This window comes from Vanessa tameamea, chromosome 21 (assembly GCF_037043105.1).
Source record: "Vanessa tameamea isolate UH-Manoa-2023 chromosome 21, ilVanTame1 primary haplotype, whole genome shotgun sequence".
In the NCBI taxonomy this organism is placed as follows: domain Eukaryota; kingdom Metazoa; phylum Arthropoda; class Insecta; order Lepidoptera; family Nymphalidae; genus Vanessa; species Vanessa tameamea.
The window spans coordinates 4,655,232-4,673,559 of NC_087329.1; the positions used below are offsets into that span (position 1 = coordinate 4,655,232).

Genomic DNA, 18,328 nt, shown 5'->3' on the forward strand with positions numbered 1-18,328 from the left:
TTGAAAGTAATCAGCAAAATCGGTTATGTTAAAATATGAAAAATTAATAAAAAAAATTACCAATAAAATTGTTTGTGTTTCGCACGACGTGTACGGATAATTCGAAGGTCACGAATTTTGTTTTTGTTGTATTTTGTTTTAAACCTAATAATACTTTAAAAAAGTTATACCTTTAAATTGAGTATGTATACAAAAAAGTCTATAAAAAGGGATTACAATGATACGAGACATAAGTGTGCGTTAAATTTTATTGTGCTTAAAATATGTCTGTGGTTTAAATTATCGTTATACAAAGAGTTTTAGTTTAGTAATAATAGGAATTATGAGAAGCATACCATATTATAGTTATACATACGTATATAAAATGACAAGTGATTATATCTATATACAAGTCTCGTAAAATAATAAATAACTGTCTTACAAAACTGTACAATTGTTTTTAACTTTAAATATTTCACATTTGCACCTCGTTTTTTTTATGTTTTCATTGTTTTATTCAATTCATTTAATTTTGTTAAAATCTTATTAATATAATGAACATTATTATTTTACTTATATTATATATCTATCTACCTAAAATAACGTATAAAGTTTGTAAATACAGAATTAAATTAAAGTCGACGATAAATTTTATAGATCCAAGCTACCTAAAATCAGGTTTCTTCAGTCTATTTACATATGTAGGTATACAAAAAAAAGCTAGCGACAAAAACTTTTCTCACACAGATAGCATATTATTTCTATATAGGGATTGAGATAGGCACTTATTAATTATGGTATAGCAAAATATTAACATTTAGCTACGTAATATTAAACCTTTGTAATCTTTGTTTGAAAGTTATTTTTCCAGAAAAAAATCCAGCGGTTGGTAAGTAAATTTTAGCTTAAACCTTCTGAATTATAGACAACAGAACTGTTTAAAAGGATTACAATTGTAATGATTACTTAAAATAAGAAAAAAATAGTAGCCAGTGTACAAAAAACAAATTCATTTTAAAGAATTAATTTTATAAAATTTAAGCATTCACGTTCATTTTTATTCTTTATATTAGAAACATTAATTAAAAGCTGAAATTACGTAAAATAAATATTTATATCTTTTTTATTCTAGATCTTCAATTAGAGAGTCCAGCTCTTTCTGGAGTGAGAGAGACTTCTCCTTTTGTATAAGGACATCGTCTTTTAGTCGATCGACATTCGCACTGAGAAGTGTATTGCCTTTTTTCAAGGCGTTCACTCTTGTTTCATGTCTTTTCAAACGCTTCGTGAGATTGTCTTTCTTTTTCGGCAGCGGCGCGTCCTGAAAATTTTTATGTGGTTCATATTAAAAAGGGTTGACCTGTGCTCACACACGGCAAGGCTGTGTTGTTATATTTCCCAGCAGAGATTGATAGATAACAATTGATAAATTTAAATTATAATAATTATATTTAATGATCATTTTACATGTTAAATACATGTACTCGTATATTATGAGCTTAGAAATGAGAATTACAAAACTGTATGTATACTTTAAGACGAATATAAATAAGCGTAATAATGTGGTCTTTTTTAATGTTATACACAACACATTATTTTTTAATCTATATTATAATTTTAAGGATTGCCATAGAGAGTAAGTAACATGTGATGTAACCATTAAAATATCATTCGTTATTAAATTAAATCAAAGACGCTACGCTCTACAATTTTGTAAGAGGATTTACGTCAATTGGCTTAGTGGCATGGAAATCATATGCTGCTTTTACGACAGTTACATGCAATTGAATAAGTTGGAAAACCTGTTCTCCCTATTATCCTAAAAAACTATAAAGTTGTAAAAAAATCACCTCTGGTTCACTTTCACTCTCCGTTTCACTTTCAGTGTCCTGTTCTGTTTCTGTTTCAGTTTCTTCCTCTTCAGTCTCACTCTTCTTTTCTTCTTCCGACTCTTCCTCTTCGTCTTCTTCATCTTCCTCGTCCGTACCAACTTCCTTCATCATAGCAGCCATCTTGTCAACTTCACGTTTCAGTTCCTTAAACTTACGTTTTTCTTCCCTGAAAAATATTTTGTTTTTATTATTCACGTAACCGCAAATTCATTACGGAATATAATCTGTAAAATTATTTATCTTGACATTGTTAACTTTATCACAATTAGATTTTTTTTGATGGCAACAAAAAGTACATTCCCAACTCAAAAAAAATAAAAAATAAATATATAATTGTGTTTTTTCTAACTTGAGACAAGCTTGCTGGTTCTTTAATGCCATTTTATAGCCCATTCTCTCTCTCTTCATGTTATCTTGTTTCTCTTTCAAATGGCGGATTTTATTTTTCATGTTGCGAATTTCTTTTTCTATTCTTTTCTGTTTCTTTTCTTCACTCTCCTCCTGAAACATATAACCACAATTCGCACCTTTAAAGTAAAACCGTTTGTAAACAAAATTATAAAATCTTAGAGGAGAGACAATGTTAGAAAAAACTAAAAAGTTACGGTTTTTTCAATTATTTCTGATAACAGGGACGTTTAATGAGATTCTATGTTAGATTTCTGTTTACATTATGGCATGTGATTTAAAAAAAGTTATATTTTTTTATTTATTTGTATGTATTTTAGATAGTTGGCATTGATAAATCAATTTAATAAAATTTTCGTTTTACTTTAAAGGTAAAAAATATTTTTAATTAATATAAAAATATATTATTTTACTATTAATGCTATGAAAGCACAATGGATATTAGTAAAATTAAAAAAATTATGGAGTGTAAAAATTTACCTCTTCTTCTTCTGATTCTTCTTCTTCGTCAAAGCTTTCATCCTTGGTCACGGACAATTGCTTGATGGCATGACTAGAACGTCTTGATCCAACATTTGTAGGAATGATTCCCTGTAAGCAGGATCAAGTATTTATATAAAACGTGTAAAAAACAGTCAAAAATAATTGATTAATATATTATTAATATAATATTATAACAAATTGCATAAGTAAATATCATAATTATTATTTTATAAATTAAATATTAATGTAAGGGTATAATATTAGTTCAAATTTTAAAATAAATATAAATAATTTTTATATTTGCGTAAAGAATAATATGTAAGCATATCTCTTCGTTACCTCGTCCTCTTGGTTATTAGTAAAAGCATTATTAGTAGTATTAGCGTCAGAAAGGTTTGACTTTAATTGCTGAGCTTCGGGGCAGTTAACATCTATATTCAATAACCTACACTGCTTTAAAAAGTCAAGCTGACTTTTTTGATAGAAAGATAACGGCTCCTCCGATTTCGTTAGCTCGTCAATTTTATCCTGTAAATTAGTAAAAAATGCAGAAAAAAAATGTTAAAAAGTAAGTAAGTTTACGTAAGTTTACACACATTTTTGTGTAAATATGTTTTATTTGTTATAAATATGTATGTTATAATAATATCAAATTAACTTAGTAATATATATATATATTTAAATAGATAAATATTTATATGTTAAATGTGATTTATTAATTTAAGCATAAGAAAGAATTCTTTTTTTTTTTTACTTACTGAAAGAGCTTGCTCTAATTTCCTTTCCAATTCTGCATTTCGCCTCTTTACTTCTTCTAATTCTGTCTGTGCATCATCTCTTTCTTCTGCTGCTATTAAATATTGTTTTTCCAAATTATCCGCCGTTTCCTTCGCCTTTTCAACTTCCATTTTTAGATTATTAACTAATCGTTCATCATAGGCATCTGTCACAGATATTACAGTTTTGTGTTGTTCTTGTTTAATAATAGCGCGTTCTCTTGCCAGTTCCGCTTCTAGATTTTGTATCCTAGTCAACAAGCGCTTGTTTTCTCTTTCTTGGGCTTCTTTATTTCTGTAGGAAATATATATTATGAAAACTATTTTTTAATTAATCAAAGATTTTATAAGATACAAGATATTGGCGTACCTAAGTTCAATAGCTAATAGCTGCTTAGTAGATTGAAGATCGTCTCTAACTTTGTCAATATCATCCATTTCGTCAATTTCATCTTCTTCAACAGCCTGAGATGTCTGAAAATACATTAAGGGTTTAATTTAATTTTTAAATGAGCAATTATGAAGTTATTGTATAAAATGAAATATTTATAACTAATAGTAAACATAAAATTAAATGATGTAAAATACCTCTGCTATAGATACACCCGATGGGGAGGCAGCAAGATTGGCCTGTGACATTGACTTTTGGACTTGTTCTTCTATGGTCATCTGCCTTCTGAATTTCCTTAAGCCTTCTAAATTAGGTTTGCTTCTATCATTTGTTCTTACTTTTTTGAGTTTTACACCTTTTGTTATTTCCCTCAGCAGTTCATTGTGTGAATTGGGTTGTTCAGATTCAAATATAAATTGATCCTTATTTTTAATCACTACTGATTGAGTGATGATTGGTTTTGACCTGAAATTATTTCAATTATTTTATTTTATAAAATGAGAATTAAATAATTTGGTACATAGTTTTAGTTTTAAAACATATATGAAAGTGCATTGTACCTGTCATTACATACAACATGTTTCAGTTTTTTTCCTTGCTCCACCTCTTTCATCATATCACTCCAATCAGGCCTCCTTCTTGGTCGGCTACGGAGTTGTTCTATTTTTTTCAATTTCGTAGGATCTACAGGTGCCTTTTTAAAGTCTGGTGGTGGCGGGAGTTTCGGTGGCAATGGCGGTGGCATCGGTGGTGGTGCAGGTTTCAGTAGGCCTATAGAGTAATTATAATATTAAAACGTAATTACGCACATTAGCTTCATTTTAATTTCGCTTAAACTTAGAATAAAATGCAATCATTTAAATTAGCCTACGTTAAAACATTTTTTTTCTTTGTTTAATAGCAAGTTTCTAGCCATACTAGTTCTGGATATTTTTTTTTACATCTTGTCTCAGAGATTTCCCACTTCGATTATATCATATATCGTAGAACTAGTCAATTGTACTATACCTATGTATATGTTTCCATCGGCCATTGAAGCTGTCCTGTCTAACTTTATTATTAACTAAAACACCTTTTATTTTGCACTTCACAATTTTTTTTATTTACTAAAGTAAATTGCAATTGAGATATGTTAAACTAATATTTTTGCAATAGTAATGATGATCTTCTTGCGAGTTCACATTTACACCTGATAGTCGCACGCCTCGCATGCGGAACTACTCGTATCCGCGACTATTTTGGATCTGATTTAGACCACAAACCGTCTAGCACACAGGAGATCAAAAGGAATGGATTGAGAAGAATGTTAACGAGTTGTACTGAGGAAAGTGTCTTTACCATAAGCTTATAGCTATGTATGTATGGCTAGATATTATAGTTTTGATAGTGTATTTTTACATTTAGGAAACTAATGACGATTTAAACACTTCAAATTATACATAAAATCTTGTTTACGTAACAAAGCAAAATGAAATGTCACTATATAACCTATGTTTACAATTGAATTATTTTTGTTTCAAACCTCAATTGATAGATTGCCAAAGTTAAATTCATTTCCTATGGCGTGTTCCGTAATTTATATATAGATCTTTTGCCAATAATTAATAGTCGGGGCATTGCCTAGTTTTCTTTAAGATTTATATATATAAGTATACTTACTTCTTAAGCTTTCGTTCTTTGTTAAAGTGTGTCCTTTTGGAATTTCATTTGCCAGAGTTTTATCAATGTTTTCTTTAACGCGTTCATGCAAAGGATCCCTCCATTTTTTTAGCATAACGTCATCCTTTGATGGTGCCTTTTGCAGCGATGGCTTGCGGGGTGGAAGCTATAAACAAGTTTATAATAAACATACATAAATATTAAATAAAGTTCATTGTATGTTGAGAAAGATATTTTTTGGATTGAATATAAAGTATAACAAATTTTATTTACGAATACTTTACCTTGGAAGGAGTTTTGTCAAGGGGAGTCGGTGGTTTCGTTGCCATTTTAGACTTATCCTCAGTCTTCTCTTCTTCTTTTGATTTTTCAGTAACTTTCTCAAGTTTTTTGTTGTCCTTAGTGGAGTTACTGTTTAAGTTTGTAGTCAATTTATCATTAGGTTTTTCATCCGCCTTTGTTTTATCCACCGTTTTATCTTTTTTGAGATTATTTAAGCTGTTAGATGCTTTAGGATCTTTAACATTTATCGTATTGTTTAGTTTTACTGTATCATTTCTCTCTATTGGTTTTTTATCATTTATACTAACTGACTTTTCTTTACCTTTATCATCAATAGTCCTGACGCTTTTGAGAATAGGTCTTTCTGGTAGTTTATCGTTATTAACTTTATCATCTGATTTACTTGTTTTTTCGTTGAACTTTATAGAAGGTTTTACGAATTTTGGTTTATCTTCAGACTTTGAAGCTTTGTCGGCTAGCTTAGCTGCCGATGGCTTAACGAGTTTTTCTTCTGTTTGTTCAGACACACCGTTTTCAGTTTTTTCTCTTATCGTTGACTGCTTTTTAAGAACTGCTATAATATGAAAACAAAGTCTCATTTATTATAACGGCATTAAAATATTTATATATATATAAATATATAAGATGAGTGATAAGATATATTTTTAATAACTATCCGATTATCAATTAAATATTTTATTGAAATAATTTATTCTGTATTGATTAATTAACTAATAAACATAATGTAGATCTGATTGCTATAATATGTGATGGCCATTAAAAGGAAACAATTTAGTTAAGAATTATGTCATTGTAGTTATTAGACGCTATACAAAATTTTTGAATAATAGAACTGTACTTGACTATAAGAATAACAATTTAACTTCATTTTGCATCTAAATCATTAATTTTCTTGCGTAATGATATAGAACAAAACACACTTAAAAATTGAAAGTGATGGAAGCACGTGTTTTGTCCTCGTTTCGATGCATTTGATAGCATTTGCGTACGTAAATAAACATGCCCACTGCCAAAATGGTGGTTGGCCGACCTTCGCTATTTTAACACGATTACATGTTAGAACCCTTTTGACTAATAGGATAAATAATTACAATATAGAAATAATATACTTATTAATTATGTAAATAATTACCTTATGTTATATAACAATATTATTATTAGTTTTACATAATTTTTCCGACACAAAGGTCATTGACAACTTCGTTGTTTTATGAATATTTTATAACAAAATAATATACTCGTGTAATGTTATAGCAATAAGTACGTTTTAGTCTAAGACAAACGTTCATAAAGCTCAAATAGCCACTAACACAAAGTGTTCTTATAAATCATACAGTATCTTCAACATATTCGTTTATTTTGTAAAATGTCTGTCCTCTCTAAAAATATCGCTTCGTTGGCGGCGACTGGCTCGGAATATCTCACAACTCGAACGTTTATTGTATAGTGTCATGCTACTGAAACTTTTTCGATTTAATTTACTTTTACGACTCATTCCTTTTGAATTAATGCATTTGTTTTCCCAATATCACGCCAAATACGTTACAAGTTACTAAATCATTGTCGCAGTATTTCTATGGGTTTGTTTAGAGAGTATTCTGTCCTTCTGTATTTGAATTAGATGAATAAAGTAATTTATAAATACGTTATAAAAAAGTTATCAATCATTATTCTAATATTACCAAAATATTTTGGTTAATGGATTCAGAAACAATTACTAGTACAACACATCATGCACGACTTATGATAGGAACCAATAGAGAGTGCTTTGTGAACGAAATAAATATTTCTCCTCATTTCGGCAAATAGTTTATCCTTATACTCTTTTTAGATCACGGAATCAAGATAGTTTGCATACCGTTGTAAAGATAATTAGATGGAGATCAATTCTTTATTTTTCAAAAAATAATTGATTGCCATTGAAACGTAAAAAACATTAAAATTGTCGCAAAAACTTTTCCCTCTAAAGTGTGAAAGGACACACTGTAACTTGCGAAAAAAATCTCTACATGAGTGAATTTGTTTTTAATAAATTCGTTTCAATTATTATATGTTCTCTATTGCGATGGCTATATTACTTAATGCCGTTTAGTTAAAAGACTTATATTGTAAATATTTATATATATATATATATATATATTTTTTTAATAAGCATTGTGAATCGTGCATTTTTGGAAATTCAAGTTTTTTTTTTAAAATAATATGATTTTTTAATTCCTTTTTATTATCACATATCTTTTAAATGATATATCTAGATTCTATATAATCTGTATTTACTAGTATCAACTGTGCTCTAAGTTTATACCTATATTCTTTATGAATAACAAATGAGATACATACACAAAAAATAATCTAATATATTTTTATGGTAATTAATTTAAAACGTAAGTTCTAATTGTTTTGATGTTCACGCGGTATATATACATTGGTGAATGGAAAATTTTGTATGTAATAGTGTTTATATTTATCCATGTTGTTATTTAATTCAATTAACAAATAATATTTAAATTGTATTGATTTAAATAACTGTTTTTTGTTCTCTCGAACAAAATATTATTAAGATATTTGTTTTATATCTTTGGATTATATTCTTAAATTTTTATTTCAATGTGAATTAAAAAATAAATTAAGCTTGCTCCGGCTTTTGAAACGATATCTAAAAATAATTCTTTACCTTCGTTCTATGATCATGAAATTACGCGTGCAAAACAATGCACCAACAACTGCAGATTGTCTATGAAACAATCGACTAAATTATCACGTATATAAATAAGATATTTCCACCAAAAACGAACACTCAACACGTCACCTCGCAAACTCCAGACTAACAAACTCGTGCTCTCATGCTGAGAGTCATACTAAGATCCCGAATCCCTGCCAAAGTTTCAGTCAGGTGTTGACGTCACTTGGTAGGCAAATACATATATCAACACAATATTAATATATTTATAATAGTAAATCTTCACTGAAAAATTGACGTAAAAACGGTTGAAAGTTGTGTTTTACTGTATCCGAAATATGTTCTATTAACTTTGTATAATCTTTCAGCTATTTACTCTATTATGATGTGTTAATTTCATTTCATCTCATAATTAACATACTACTAATATTAAAAGTTAAGTTTGTAGTTACAGGTTATGTTCGCAAGATGCATTATTGAGATATATGTAGGTAACTGATTGGTAAAAAAGCTGATAAAAAAATATTAAAAATCACATATTTCTTCATGGCAAGTTTGTAAATCTTTCAATTTGCCAAAGATTATTACCTAAGAACAGTTTGGATTATAGGTCACAGTGTATAAATAAGTTGTATATATAATACCCAATTATAAGTATGTATCTAAATATTAATAAATAAAAATGAATGTTTCTTTAATGTTTAATATCTATACGTTCCTAAACCAAGATTGCGATAAAAATTTGGTTAGTATTTGTGCATAAATTCGCACGGGCCAATATTTTATTTGAATGTTCATTCATTCATTTAATTTCATTCAATATAAAATTGTACGTAGATCCTTATTGCATCGTTGCGAATCTAGGACTGGTAGCTTGCTGGCTACTTACATGTATAATTAGATCATATAATCGAATTTTGTTGGGCTAATTATTCAAAGACATAATGTAAGTCTTTAAAAATATATATCTGTTACATATATTATTTCGTATTAAAAATATTGTTGATAAAAATTTAAACACAAAATGAAATGTATTGAAATCTTTATTATTGTAAATATATGTTTTATATGAATAATTACATTCATATTTTTATTACATATATGTAACAAATGGATAGGTAATCATACTCGTATATAACATATATTATGTTTTGTACACGTGTATGTAGCTGCGTAGGCACTTATTTCGTCACTTTAGGTAACTATTATTAAATGTTTAAATCGTGTTTAAAACGTAAGTACGAAAGGATATTGTATGAATATTTTAAATATCTTATAACGCGATCCGTTTGAAGTGAATTTCTTTTTGCATCAAACGATTCATTTAAAAACGTAGCATACAAAAACGATAGTTCGTGCACAATGATTATATAATTAGACGTTCAGAAATTGGCAAAATAAATTGGTATACATAAGTAGAGGAATAATTTATTTTCTACTAAACTTAAGCCTTATTTTATTAGACTAAAGTTTCCCGCCATCGGTTAAGTGTTAGATACCAAGTCCTTTTCTGCACCCTGACAATGTGTATGCTAAATTTCATATTCAATTGAACAAACCGTAATAAACAAACACACTTTCGCATTTATAGTGTGAGTTAAGGTCATTGATATCATAATCTAATTAAACGTAAAACTTATTGTGAAAACACCGAAATTATCTCATAGATTTGTTATTAAAATACTGTATGACGTACAATGAGAAACGACATTGATAACCATAATTGTTTTCTATAATACAAAGAACACGCATTAATACTGATAACAGGACTGTTTAATTTTTCGGATCGGAATTGCGACTAAACGTATTGTCACCGTACAATTAAATTGTAAATAAATTTATATAATAATCTATCTCGCGAGATTGTAAACTATCTAAAGATTATGAATCACAACATACTGCTTACAATTTAACGCATTGTTTTTCGGTAGATTACAATCTATCGAAGTTAATTTAAGTTAAATTATAAGAAACTAAGCGAAAGATTATAAACTATTGACTATAGTTTTATTGTAAGTTGAATCACCGGTTTTCATTCGATATTTCATAATCTTAACGATATTTACAATTTTACGGTAATATATCCACTAAAAGTCATCAATGTAGGTACTAATTACAATGGGAGTTTAAAGTTTTTAATTGAATATAATATTTATATGAAATGATTATAGTATAAAAGAAACATACTTGAAAACAATATATAATTTTTCAGTATTTTTGAGATGGTCAATGGTCAATGGTAAATGACATTTAACAAGCCCGTTTAATTCACATAATTGATAAAAGTCGCTACAAATTTGCCTAAAATCTATATTTATCGACCATATGTACCTAAAGAACGTGTCTGCAATGCAAAAATTGGCAATGACACACACGCGTTTAATAAATTTATAGTGCACACACACACAAAAGAGAGTGTCTTTATTTGAAGTGTCTTAGTCTTTGTAAGTGATCTCGATTATATTATTGCAATGTTTTATGAATGTTATCTGTTATAATGTGTCGAGATCAGTTATCGAGGGCTAAACGGAAGTAGATGACAAAAAATAGGAGTGAATACTTACTTACTAGACAATGCACGGCATGTCATGAAAAAAATTATTCATTAAAAAAAATTAAGTTTTGTTTAACAATAATTCGATAGGATTCACGCGTTACCTATTTTACGTTAATTTTTTTATGACCTAGACATCGCCACGCAAAAGGCCCCAGAAGCATTAGCTGGCGATGATAGTCTGCGGAGATATCTCACTGAACAGCGTGATAAACGCCATGCTAGGCAGTGCTGGATGGTGATGGTCTCTTTCTGCGAAAGTGTCGTGTCGCAAAAAGAGGCCGCGGAGTACGCGGGAAAGCGAGAAGAGTGCATTCGCAAAAAAAACCCACCGATAAATAACCCCTGATGATAAATATAAGGGAAATAACTATCAGCTAACTTTAAATAAAGTTTTACTTATAGGTATAGAAGTTCTATTAGTTATAAAAAAAAAACTTTACAAACAAAGTCGTTCGTTTCAGGACTTACGCAACAACTAGGTACTAAATCGATAATAATAACTTAGATTTTTTACGATTTTATAAGCTACGACCTTAACACGTACACCCAGTAAATATTAAACATATACAGAGTACGATTATATGTCAACACAGTTATAAGAGTTGGTCTGTTCAAAAATCACATACACACAGATTAATAAGATGATATTATTTTGGTGCGATAAAGGAAGGCAGACACAGGTCATTTGGCCTGTAATAGATAGCTGGTAATAAGTGGTCACCAACACCCACGGTGATAATATTAGTATTTTCATCGACGAATTAGCGGTGAATGAAATGATTAATTATTCGCGAACAGTAATAGCTAAGATGTTATGACTCCTGTGCGTCTAATATCACTGGCTCATTTCAGTAATATCACTGGCTCAGTCTTAAAACCGGAAAACAATTGGTATTGACCAATGATTGCTTTTTATGATTGAATAATATTTGAAGCGTGGGTGGCGTCCGTGACCCAGATGTGCCTGCAGGAAACGCTTCTGTCAAATGAAATGATGTACAGAAACTTGGCACAGGAGATATAAAGATTCACAATATGGCTGTTTACATAAAAGCTACTGTTCAAAGAGTACTTATCCTCCTCCTTATTAAAAATATATTATCATATAGATATTTTAAAATTTTCCGTTACTAGAAATAGATGATACATAATATTATTTATTATAACTTTACTAATTATTATTCATATTTATATAATTTAATAAAATTCTTGGCGACATGTGAAGGCTGTTATTAGTCACTTCATCGTCAGTAGGTGAGAAGTCAGAACACGGCATTTTGTCATCAAACTCACATAGTGTAGATGCCAACATAGTCAATTATTTATAAATTATTTCTATTCTAACAGTATTTATTTTAAGTCTTTATCTTATATATAAATATGGACGTTGGCTTATCTGTTTGAAATAGACTGCAGGAGTTCGAGAATCACCGGCTCTATCAGAGCTGCGGTGGCCAGGCCATCGCTGAGATCGACACTGGTCCTCAGCGAATTCAACACGATTGTGTGCATGTGGAAACCCGGCTACGAGTCCTCGAGGGAGGGCTGTCCCAGTGTGGGACCTATTTTCCAGCCTGTGCCTACTTAACAGCACTGGCGCATGCAAGTTGCACACCTTGCAGCGAGGGGGATTCGTTTTGTTGTACCCAAAGGTGTACCCAAGGTAAAGCCTAGAGGGGATATCTGGAGCTTCGGATAACACAAGGCCCGATCAATGTCACTGTCGCCTTGATTCGGTTCCTACTCAATGTGGGAGGATCGGAATCGTTACACGGTCGACAGCACTGTACGGTGCATCGATATGGGTTGACCGTTATCTCTTGCAACAGGGCTCTTCTGTGGAGAGCGCAGACGGTCATGGCTGTGAAGACGATATGTGGGTACAATACGGTATTGTGGACGGTGGCGACGCTACTTGCTGGTGATCCACCCTAGAAACTACAGGTGGATTTTTACGCGGAAATGTACCAGTTTTGGGTGGAAGCCAGTGCGAACAGCAACCGTTCAGAGCCTGCGGAGATGGGGTGAGTCCTGATTTGTAGATGGAAGGAAAACTTGGGGTCTCCATTAGCAGGCATGGCGACAGTGACAGCAATCCTCCCACTTTAATCACTGTGTAGAATGGAGTTAAAGCATTCCCACATTCAGGCTGAAGCAGGTGCTTACTGGACATCGTTACTTTGGTAGGTACCTGCACCGGATAGTGAGGTGGTAGATGACACTCTCATCCCATGAGTCTGGCGCAGTTTTGAACACGGCGCGTCGCATCCTGATGGAGTGTGCCGCTTGAAGGCAAGAAAAGTCTGCGGAGATCTCTCATTCTTTCTGCGAAAGTGTCTCTTCTCCCCACGATTTAAGCGTCCACTCCTGCCTCTGGCTTGGACGTGCACCAACCGTCGGGGCGTCACGGTAGCAGATACGCAAGCGATCTCATGATGTCAAGAGACAGTGTAGGTATTTGTGGTTTTTAGTGGGTATATCATGGTGCTGGGCGCGGGGGTGCACCAGGCAAGAAATTAAGTTTGATATTTCATTTTCAAGTAAAGTAAAAGTAAATTAACAGCCTGTAAATGTTCAATTTTGGGCAAGGGTCCCCTTTCGAGTAGAATCTTTGGGGATTGTTATGATTTTAAATTCAATTTCAAGATAAGACCAAGACATACATTAAGTTAAATAACTCTTACAAGAATGGTAAACTTTGCTAAGCGAATAAAAAATATTTAATAATTATGTGATCAATAACAGTCACATAAAAGGTTACAGATTCACAGAATAAAATATAAAGGATAAACATAATAAATTCATTTTTATTTTACATTTTTTTAATGTTTTGATCTATCAAAGCTATATAAAGCTTCTAAACAGTCAAATAGTATACTGAAATTTAAAAAAATATATATTAAAATGTATATATTGCAAAAGTTGCGAACTTACGTTTAAGTGGTTTTGCAATTGCAGAGGGTGCAGGTGGAGTGTCACTTTCCGGGTTCTTTGTAGTACTTTCCACGGGTTTTAATTTTTTTTGCAGCCAGGCTGGTGGCGCCTCTGTATCCTTCTCCTTAACCCATGGGGGCCTGAAAGTTTCCCTCTTCGGGGCCGTCTCTCTATTCACGTTACCAATTGGCATTTTTGTGTTCTGTGGAGAATGAGTGCGTTATGTTTGTGTACTTTTGATACTAAAAAAATGGACTCCCAAAAAAATTTACTTTTTGTAATTCTATTAAAGTATTACTTTTTACTAAAAATATGTTTTATTATTGAAATCATAAACATAAATTGAAACTTTTTATTGTATCAAGATCGCTAAACTATTACTTTACAGAACAAATAAATTATGATAACAATAAATAATATTGTAGTTCTTTTTTTTTGGAATTGGAAATTTGATCTTTGCTAAAAAAAAACAATCCGGCAAATAAAAAAAACTGAAATCTCACAAAAAAACAATGTGACAAATACCAATGTTACTAAACCATTTTTTTTTATCAATAAAGAATGTCTAATATATTTATGGCTTATTATTTTAACTTTGAATATTAATTCATTCATTCTATCACTATAAATCACGTTCTCATTCAGATAACAAGACGCCGTCATCGACGCATGGAACGATATTTTCAGCACCTACATAAAAAACATCTACGTTGTTATTTAATTTCGTCCTTGCTATTATTTTTGTCTAATGAATGGATAAAGCCGTTTGAAATTTATATAGTCTTTTTTCAAAATCTTTGTAATAGATAATAATATCCTCGTGTGACGTTTATTAAACCAACTGAAATCGTTAATACAAGTTTAAATTAGTGACCAAAATAAGACGATAAAGTATACAATAAAAAATAATTGCATAGTTTCAAAGTTTATATAACAATATAATTATTCATCAAATCCTGCCTTTATAATACAATTTTACTTGAAGTAAAATAAGAGCTTGTGTCACAGCAGAGCCTTTTCTCTTAAGAAGAAAGCGTTTTGTTTGATAATATAATTATAAATATTTTAAAAGATATACTATAAAACTTTTTTAAAGAAATACGTGAATTTTACAAAAAAAACGTTTTATTCATTTATTGATACATAGTTTTTGTTATTTCTTTATATATTAGATAAAAAAATATATATGACGAAATAAAATAACATAATATTCGAAATTTGAAATAAATCTTAGCTTATTTAACTCTGACCTACGTGTGTGTGGCGTTTAAAGCACAATAGTGAAATACACTTCAGAAGCAATCACTAAACACGGCACTTTGGTATCAACTTATCATTATTTGAAGTACTTTTTTTTTCAAAAATTACTTAAAAAAATCAGGACGCGGCGTCGGTCGCGCGTTGTTACGGACTAGCTGCGGAATTTCAGCTCCGAATACACTGGAACTTATAAATAGGTGCGGCAAGATGTGATGTAGATGTAGAACGTATAATTCGGGAATATTAGATCTAAGTATAATTATACAACGCGGACTGCTATTCCGTTTAATTTTGCCGCCGGTTTTCAGAATAAGTCACTGGGGCTGGTCATAGATAAATATATACTTAATATGTAATATAACAAATAATGTAACTTTAAGTAGTCTTGCTATTTTTTTAATTCAGTGTGAGCCAATTTCATAACAGAGGCTAGTTTTTTTTTCAGCTCAACAATCGGAATTTCAAGGAATTTTGAAAAAACAGCATTGCACGCGGTCATGATGTTCTGCAAAAATGAACTATATCTGATTTTTAACTGTATTTTTTAGACATTTGTCATGTATATATTGAAAAAATATATATAAATAATGAATGATATTAAAAAAATATCAAAAACAATTGCGGAAACGCCATTATGTTATATGTATGTAATTTATCGAGACGGCCAGGCGCGTTTTTAAATAAAACGTTTCAACGTCACAACGTCTATTTTTGATGCCTTCCTGTCTTCTGTTTACGAATGTCGGACATCATTCACTACATATTAGAGGATTTATTTAATCACCAGTTAATGTAGCTGCATAACAGTTATACTAAATTAAGTTTTTCCCATAAAACAAAAGCACTAATAAACGAAAATAAAATATATTAATATTTCTTATTATTAAACAATTATTATATATAGAAACAGAGCGATGGTAGAGAGGGAGCTTAAAGGCTTAGTTAAGAGCGTCAAGCTTTCATGCCGTTTACCGTCACGGGATACGAGTTTTCGCATTCCCAAGGCGCAAATTAAAACTGATTGATTTGATTATCTTTGCATAAGACTTTTGGTAATTATTTGAAATTAATAATTATCGTTAAATGTGTACATTAGTCCTTTTATTTTCATTTATATATTATCATACGGCGTAATAAAAAAATATACAATAGAGTTGAGGTTAACGAATCAGAATCATTACAAACGCGTTTAGTGATCACGATATTGGCTCATGAACTCGTAACAATATTAGGAATTAGTCGAATTAAGTTTAAATGGTCGAAGAACTGCTTTAGTCTGGTATGGTTGGACACGTAAATTTCAACCATAAATTGCGGGTTCAAACCCTAACAAGCACTGCCACTACCATGATAGGCGACGAAGGAAAACATCGTAATGCAGACTGGACATCATCATCAACATAATCTGTTAGTTTTCTTTTTTAAGCCGAAATTAAACACACAAATGAAAAAATATGAATTATATATATTTTAAAAACTGTTTGGGATTATGATTAAGTTATTAAGGCTATCGTTACTGTCTAGACATTTGTTTTAGTTATAGAACTGGGGTTTTAAAGGCACTACGAGTATGTCGGATTAATAAGATTACTTACTGCCAATGAAAAACCAAATCCTAATTGTCATTTATGTTGCAAATAAGATTAGTAAAGTTTTTTTTTTTTTAATTATGTCATATAGTGTTGTATCTCTTAATAAAACGTTACTTCTTAACAACATACATATATGTATAAACTTAAATATGATATAGCAGTCATAGCCTGGCGCCACATTTCCTGTCCCGCCTGCGCTTACGCAACTCTCTTTGAACCACTCCTTAAAAATTTTGACCACTGAACTGTAACAAAGCATTTGTTTCAAATGGGACACTACATATTACAGTTGGTTTAGATCTTCAGGTCCTAGATTCGAACCCTAGGTTGGACTAATATGAGTTTTTGTTTTATGCGTCAATAATATTACAGTAGAAACCAGGATTTAGAAAGTCGATGTTAATACCTTTGGTTGGAACGTAAAGCCGTCGTTTTACGCTGATCTGATGTACATACCAGGGTACCAGGGGGTCGAGGAATTTAGCCGACTTGTAACTATGAGAGTTAACATGAATTTACTCGCACACTTGTTGCAATACTCCTGGGTACAATATTTAAATAGAATAACCGTATATTATGTTTATGGTTTCCATCGAAAATATATTATATTGCTAGGCGGATTGTGATTGGCCGTAGCTCTAATGCGGTCTATAGAACATTATTATATATTTTTGACAATTAATATATTTAAATGTTCGTAACTTTAGAAATAAGTAACCAATGTTATATTCAATTTTGTACGAGAACAATTTATTAAGATAGGTAAATTAAATGTTATAGTTATATTAGTAATGCTACAAACGATTATTTTTCATAAGTATACTTTTCAAACTATTCATTGTAATTTGCTACAACATTAAATGCATCTTTCTAGGCCCTTCTAGGGCTTTATGCAAGCCCGTCTGAGAGATACCGCCCATTCAACACATACACTACTGCCTAACAGTTAAACTTTGTATTATTGGTTTACTGTTTCAAGGGCGAGTGAGCCAGTTTAACTACAGGCACAAGATACTAACATCTTAGGTTGGTGGCGCATTTGATATGTAAGAAATAGTTAAAAATGAATACGGAGCCAATGTCGTGGGCAGAGGTAACCACTTATCATCAGGTGCCCATGGCCCAATCGACGTCCAACTACCATCACTTTGAATTTTTTTCTTAAATCCATACAAAAAAATATTTTTATTATCATATAGAATTACAAGAAATATCGAAATTACAATAATAAAACGTTTTATGTACATCGTTTTAATATACTTATTTTATAATCCCTGTTAACCTTTCGTTACTTTTATGTAGTCTTAATTTTTTTAGCTAGAATCACATACTAAATAAAATACGTGTGCAGCTCAAGACGGCCGACAGAAATGCAAACTTAAACAAATCTAAGTTGAACTATTTAATATTGATA

At 30.8% G+C, this 18,328-nt stretch overlaps 1 protein-coding gene across 3 annotated transcripts; it reads right to left on the bottom strand.

Annotated features, from left to right (window-relative positions):
• Positions 1-234: 234 nt before the first annotated feature.
• LOC113404627 (glutamic acid-rich protein) lies at positions 235-15,508 on the bottom strand. 3 transcript variants are annotated; one of them, XM_064218383.1, is made up of 13 exons: positions 15,313-15,508; positions 14,063-14,264; positions 5,873-6,444; positions 5,589-5,754; positions 4,490-4,700; positions 4,127-4,394; positions 3,909-4,012; positions 3,521-3,833; positions 3,102-3,290; positions 2,760-2,870; positions 2,221-2,372; positions 1,830-2,037; positions 235-1,300 (listed from the first exon to the last, which is right to left on the bottom strand). In XM_064218383.1, exons 2-13 carry the CDS (start codon positions 14,253-14,255, stop codon positions 1,103-1,105), a joined length of 2,685 nt encoding a protein of 894 aa, XP_064074453.1. In that variant the 5' UTR covers positions 14,256-14,264; positions 15,313-15,508; the 3' UTR covers positions 235-1,102. The 3 variants fall into 3 exon arrangements, with proteins under 3 accessions (XP_064074453.1, XP_064074454.1, XP_026501346.2); XM_064218384.1 differs by having other exon boundaries at positions 15,317-15,485; XM_026645561.2 differs by lacking the exon at positions 3,102-3,290 and having other exon boundaries at positions 15,313-15,504.
• Between the last annotated feature and the right edge of the window lie 2,820 nt (positions 15,509-18,328).

Excerpts from the sequence above, each read along its gene's own strand:
- LOC113404627 (XM_064218383.1), bottom strand. The coding sequence starts at position 14,255 with ATGCCAATTGGTAACGTGAATAGAGAGACGGCCCCGAAGAGGGAAACT. Across the intron at positions 4,701-5,588 it reads AAAGAACGAAAGCTTAAGAA|GCCTACTGAAACCTGCACCA; the intron begins GTAAGTATACTT and ends ATTACTCTATAG. Across the intron at positions 1,301-1,829 it reads AGAGTGAAAGTGAACCAGAG|GACGCGCCGCTGCCGAAAAA; the intron begins GTGATTTTTTTA and ends AAAAATTTTCAG.